Source organism: Lotus japonicus, chromosome 5 (genome assembly GCF_012489685.1).
Source record: "Lotus japonicus ecotype B-129 chromosome 5, LjGifu_v1.2".
NCBI classification, from domain to species: domain Eukaryota; kingdom Viridiplantae; phylum Streptophyta; class Magnoliopsida; order Fabales; family Fabaceae; genus Lotus; species Lotus japonicus.
The window spans coordinates 40,431,562-40,437,681 of NC_080045.1; the positions used below are offsets into that span (position 1 = coordinate 40,431,562).

At 39.8% G+C, this 6,120-nt stretch overlaps 1 protein-coding gene across 1 annotated transcript; it reads left to right on the top strand.

The window, feature by feature from the left end:
- Positions 1-2,528: 2,528 nt before the first annotated feature.
- Positions 2,529-3,293, top strand: LOC130719545 (uncharacterized). The gene is made up of 2 exons (XM_057570164.1): positions 2,529-3,048; positions 3,286-3,293. The coding sequence occupies exons 1-2, from the start codon at positions 2,529-2,531 to the stop codon at positions 3,291-3,293; spliced, it is 528 nt and encodes a 175-aa protein (XP_057426147.1).
- The last annotated feature ends 2,827 nt before the right edge of the window (positions 3,294-6,120 follow it).

A 6,120-nucleotide genomic window follows, 5' to 3' on the forward strand; every position in this document is an offset into this window, starting at 1 on the left:
TAGAGATTCTTCATCTTCTTCTTCCTCGTCATCTTCAGAGTTGTTTTCAGAATCATCCCAGCCAGTTACTAGAGCTTTCTTCTTCTTGTAGAATGGTTTCCTGACAGGCTTTTTAGCTAGTCTAGGACAGTCTGGTTTGATGTGACCTGGCTTTTTGCATTCGAAACATGTAATGTTGCTTTTGTCTGCAGTTGAGGTGCTTTCACCTTTGTGTGGAAAGGATTTCTTTTTCTGACTTGATTCTCTTTTGTTGTCCTTCTTCAGGCCTTTTCCTCTTTGTTGTTTGATCCACATCTTTTTGAACTTTCTGTTGAACAGTGCTTGCTCATCATCGGACAGTTCTTCTGAGGAATCTTCTTCATCAGACATTTCTTTCGTCTGACTGTTTTTGGAGATGTTAGCTTTGAAGGCGATGCTTTTCTGCTTCTTTAGGCTTTCATCTTGAGAAAGTTCAATCTCATGAACCTTCAGAGATCCCAGGAGATCTTCAAGTTTTAGTGTGCTAAGATCTCTTGCTTCTTGGATAGCAGTAACTTTGGGTCTCCATCTTTTAGGAAGGCACCTCAGTATTTTTGTGATTTGATCAATGTGTGCGTATGTGCGATCGAGATTTCGAAGACCATTGATAATGGTTTGAAATCTTGCGAACATTTCATCAATGGTTTCATTTTCCTTCATTTTGAAGGTTTCATATTCAGCCACTAGTAAACTTACTTTGGCTTGACGTACATTTGCTGTACCTTCATAGGCAAGCCCTAGAGCTTCCCATACTTCTTTGGCAGTTGCGAGTCCATCAACTTTGTCCAACTGAGCTTTGCTTAAGGCACATAAGAGAAATAGTTTTGCCTTTGAATTGAGTTGATAGTCTTTGCGTTGAGCTTCTGTCAGCTGATCTTTCTTGATGGGTTCACCAGCGTCATCTTTATAGACGATGTTGCCATTTTCAATGATATCCCACAACTTGTAGCTTGAGGATTCTATGAAAAGTTGCATGTGCGTCTTCCAGTAGGGATATTCGGTTCCATCAAAGAAAGGAGGCTTGTTGGTGGATGAGCCCGTAGCGATAGCTTGATCTTCTGCCATGGATCTTTACTCTACACCTGTTAAGATGTTAGTTCTAGAGCCTAAGCTCTGGTACCAATTGATATGTAAATAAGTAACACAAGAAAGGGGGGTTTGAATTGTGTTCTTAAAAATTACTTGTTAAAACTTTAGTTTATGAAAAGAAGATAAGTTCTTAAGAAAATTGTTCTGGTGACTTTTCAAAAACTGTTTAGTGCAGCGGAAGTAAGTAAATAAAGCAGAACGATCAGCACACAGGAATTTATACTGGTTCACCCTAAACGATTGGGCTACGTCCAGTACTTGGCCACCACCAAGATTTTCACTAGCAAGTATCAAGGACTTCTCCAATACAAGTATTAGACAGGACTTCTCCAAGTATTATCACGGACTTCTCCAAGTATTGTACAGGACTCCTCCTAGTATTATCACGGACTTCTCCAAGTATTGTACAGGACTCCTCCTACAATCAACAAGATTGTTTGGCTCTACAGGAAATCTCTTCTCAAAAGAGTTGGTGTAGACAATTTATGGCACTGGAACTCTTCAAGTGTTTTGGGTTCTGAAAGGACGTTGGAACACACAAGAGTTCAGAATCTAAGAGAGAAGTAAGAGAAGAGGTTTGTCTCTTTTAAGGTTTGGTATTCTCTCTTGATTTAGCAGAGGTATGAGATCGGATTTGACTCTTAGGAAATCTGCTGTGAGCTTTTAATGCTTTGAAGAATGTTTTGATTAACTGCTCTGAGTTCTTTCTTTTCTTGCAATAAATTTTTCTCTTCTTTTCTTCTTCAATCTTCAGATATGTCATTTATATATGATCTTGCTAGTTGTGTAGCCGTTGAGACACAAAATCTGGCCGTTGTTTGTAGCCGTTGTGAGTGTCATCTAACCATTGATTCAAATCTCCGGTTGGTAGCTTCATTAAATGCATGCTGCTGTTCAAAGCTATCCTTTAGCCAAAAAGGTGTACTTTGTCAGCTAGTAGGTGGTGATAGCTTTGGGCTACTTTGCAGAAGAGAGACATTTTGGAAAAGTGATGTTGACGTGTTGTCCTTTTTCCTCTTCATTGGTCATCGAGACTTCTCTCTTCAAAGGTAAATCAGTTTGCACGTGACCAGATTAGTTTCCTTCTGACTAAAGCATGGGGCAAATAGTTGAGATACAATTTTGACTTTCCCGCTCAAAGGCATCTTCTGAAATTCTGAGGTATGACGTGGCATGAAACGATACAGAATAAGTGTCTTCCTTGTTTACTGGACGATGCGGTCATATCTTGCGTAAACTTCTTTTTCCTTATAAGGCTTAGACATATTCGTTGAAGCATGCGACCTTATAATATATATTTCCTGAAAAATGTCATTAACATCTGGAATTAGATTTTAGTAGAGAAAAGTATTTATAAAAATTGTTAGGATCAAAATAAGATTGAAACACGTTGTAACACGTTTGAACTTAACAGTCAAGCCATGATGACAAAAGGCTTGGAGATTGCTGCTATCTCCAAGATGATTGACCTTGAATCCGCAGGATTCGATGGTCTCGCTTCAGCCAAGCTTGTTGAGGAGAAAGAAAAAGAAATTGGGAAGATGAAGGCTACACTCAAATTGCTGGACAAGTCGAACAAAGCTAATGAAAAGAAAGCCGCGGATTTGGCTTTAGAGTTGGAAAAAATGAAAAAGACTTCTAATGAAAACAATGCTTCCATCCAAGCATTGAATGAAGAAAATGAAAAAATGAAGGCTGACTGCGCCCAACTGACTGCTGTGCACAATCAAGTGCTTGAAGAGAATGCTCAGATGAAAACGGAAATCGCTGAATTGAAGATTTCCGTCCTGGATCAACTTGAAGCTGGCTTTTCTAAAGCAATAACTCAAGTCACTTTCCTTAATCCTGACTTGGCGATCAACTTGGTGGGTACAGACCCTTATGCTCGCATTGTAGATGGTAAATTGATCAGCCCAGATAACGCGGATGAGGAAGGAGCAGGTGAAGAAGAAGAAGATGAAGAAAACAAAGAAAATGAAGAAGGAGAAAATGAAGACGGAAATGCCAACAACAAGGAAGGAGGTGGCGAAACTATCTAAACTATCCAGACTTTTTTTTGTTATCCCCCTTCTTTCAACTGTCAATGTAAAAGGCTTCAAGCCTCTTTTGCCTAAGTTCCTTTATGTTCCTTGCTCTATGTAACAAACTTTTCCCTTAACGTAATGACTTTCCTTTCAGCATTCTAATTGTTTCGCCTATAACTTTCATATCTTCCACAATAATATTATTCCTTCATTCACTCGACGAAACGCTAAAATAACTAAGTCTATGACTAAGCATTATCTTACGTAGTCACCAAAGCTATCATATAACTTCAGCATATTAAATTTCAGAACATAACTTAATGGAAATTTCATTCACTAACCTTTTTCACCAGAATTGATCCGCCTTCATCATCATTCAAGCACATCGCTTTCTTATTTTACTGTATATGGTAAAATACCCTCGATTGAGTCTTAAAATTTTTGTAAAGTTTGAACTTAATCAACTACTTTGGAATCATAAGGCCTTTGTGTATATAACTTAGTCAAATTTTTCATTTTTGACAAAGTTATTCATGGAAATCAAAGTCACAATATTTGATTTCATTAATATGCTCGCGTGGAGACTTGTGCTTATTTTGGACAAGCTTAAATCCAATTTAAGGCTGTGCTTATGAATTCGTGGTCAAATGCTCTTGTTTTAAGAGACTTACTCGTTTCTCAATTGTCTGACGTCGCCCAATTGATAGACCTTAGTTGATAAGTTCCCGCTATGGGAAAAAATAAAATGTTACACCCTTGAACATTTTTTAAAAAAAGGTTATGCCTCGTTAAAAACTCTCCCGCCTGGGGTAGAGAAAAAAGTGCATACCTGTTATTCATTAATATCTGATGCCTCGTTAAAAACTCTCCCGCCTGGGGTAGAGAAAAGAGTACATCAAACTTAGTCTTACACAACAAACGTAGTCTTAAACAATACAAAGAACAAACATAGTCTTCAACACACACAAACTGAAACAACTGTACAACACAAAGCAAACTGGACGACCATCCTGCACTTCAACTGTAATAATAACGGAGATGTTGTGCATTCCAAGCCCTCGGTACCCTTCGCCCAGACAATTCTTCCAAATGATACGCCCCTTGACCAAGCTCTCGAAGAATCCTATAAGGTCCTTCCCTAGGTGATAACTTCGAATCATCAGGTCCCTTTGCCTTTCGACGCAGCACCAAATCACCAACTTTCATTTGCCTCGGAACCACTCTGGAATTGTATCGCCTTTCAGATCTCTGTTTTACTACTGCTTGCCTCAAACGAACTTCTGCTTGCATTTCCTCTGCCAAATTGAGATCAACCAATCTATTCATGTCATTCTGGATTTCATTATAAGTCGCCACCCTGAAAGTTACATCTTGCAACTCTACTGGGATCATAGCATCTACACCATAAGTCAACTTGAAAGGTGATTCGCCAGTAGTGGATTGAGGGGTAGTGTTGTAAGCCCAAATCACTGTGATCAACTCCTCAGCCCACAATCCTTTAGCTTCGCCCAACCGCTTCTTAATTCCATTGAGAATGACTTTATTTGCTGACTCTACCTGACCATTTGTCCGAGGATGCTCCACAGAGGCGAAGCGCATTTCAATTCCCATTTCTGCACAAAAATTCTTCACACTCCTGCTAGTAAACTGTGTTCCATTATCTGAGATGAAAGTTGCTGGTACGCCAAACCTGCAAATCAATTTTCTCCAATAAAATTTCCTGACTTTTTCTGCTGTTATCTTCGCCATCGATTCTGCCTCAATCCACTTAGTGAAGTAGTCTACCGCAACCAAAACAAATCTAATCTGAGAACCTGCTGGAGTAAACGGTCCCAGGATATCCACTCCCCACATTGCAAATGGCCACGATAAACTCATTGAGCTAAGAGCTTCAGGTGGCGCCCTATGTAAATCTGCATAAATTTGACATTTTTCGCACTTCTTCACATAGTCCATACAGTCCCCTCTTAAAGTTGGCCAATAGAATCCTGCTCTGAGCACTTTCGCCGCCAAAGATCTGCCTCCTACATGACTTGCACACACGCCCTCATGAACTTGAAACATAATTCTTTCCGCCTCATCTTTAGGGACACATCTCAACAAAGGAACTCTAATCCCTCGTCTATACAATTGTTCGCCCAGCAATGTGTAATGACTTGCCTCACGAACTTGATCTTTAGAAAATTTCAGCAAATCAGAGCCTTCTGCTTCCAAACACTTTTTGATACGCCCCATCCAATCTGAATCCGCTACCGTCAAAACCATCATTGTCTCATCCTCTTCGATGCTTGGGCTGTTCAAAACCTCCTGGATGACTGACTTATTGTTCCCCGGCTTCTTGGTGCTTGCTAACTTCGATAGAATATCTGCCCTTGTATTCTCCTCCCTCGGAACATAATTGACCTGCACTTTTCCAATATGCTTTATCAACCCTTGAGCTTTCAGTAAATACTTAGCCAGCTGTGCATCCTTCGCCTGATATTCACCCTGAATTTGCCTGGAGACTACCTGAGAATCTGTTTTTATCATTATGCTCTTGACTCCCATCTCGATTGCCAACTTCAAACCTGCAATTATAGCTTCATACTCTGCCTGATTATTACTTGCTTTGAAGTCAAACTTAAGTGACTGTTCAACTGTCACGCCTCCTGGTCCCTCTATAATTATTCCGGCTCCACTTCCCTTGACATTGGATGAACCATCCACGGACAAACTCCATTCTCCAACTTCCTTAGTTTTCTCACTGGAAGACATTTCATTGACAAAATCCACCAATACCTGTCCTTTAACCAATCCTTTCCTTTCAAAAGTTATTCCAAATTTTGACAATTCAACAGCCTAGGAGACCATTCTTCCGGCCAAATCAGGCTTTTGCAAAACTTGGCGAAGTGGCAAGTCAGTTTTTACCACAATTGGAAAGCCTTGAAAATAAGGTCTTAATCTCCTGGCGGATATGATTAAAGCTAATGCAGCCTTTTCAATTTTCTGG

Coding starts and splice junctions, on each gene's coding strand:
- LOC130719545 (XM_057570164.1), top strand. CDS start 2,529: ATGATGACAAAAGGCTTGGAGATTGCTGCTATCTCCAAGATGATTGAC.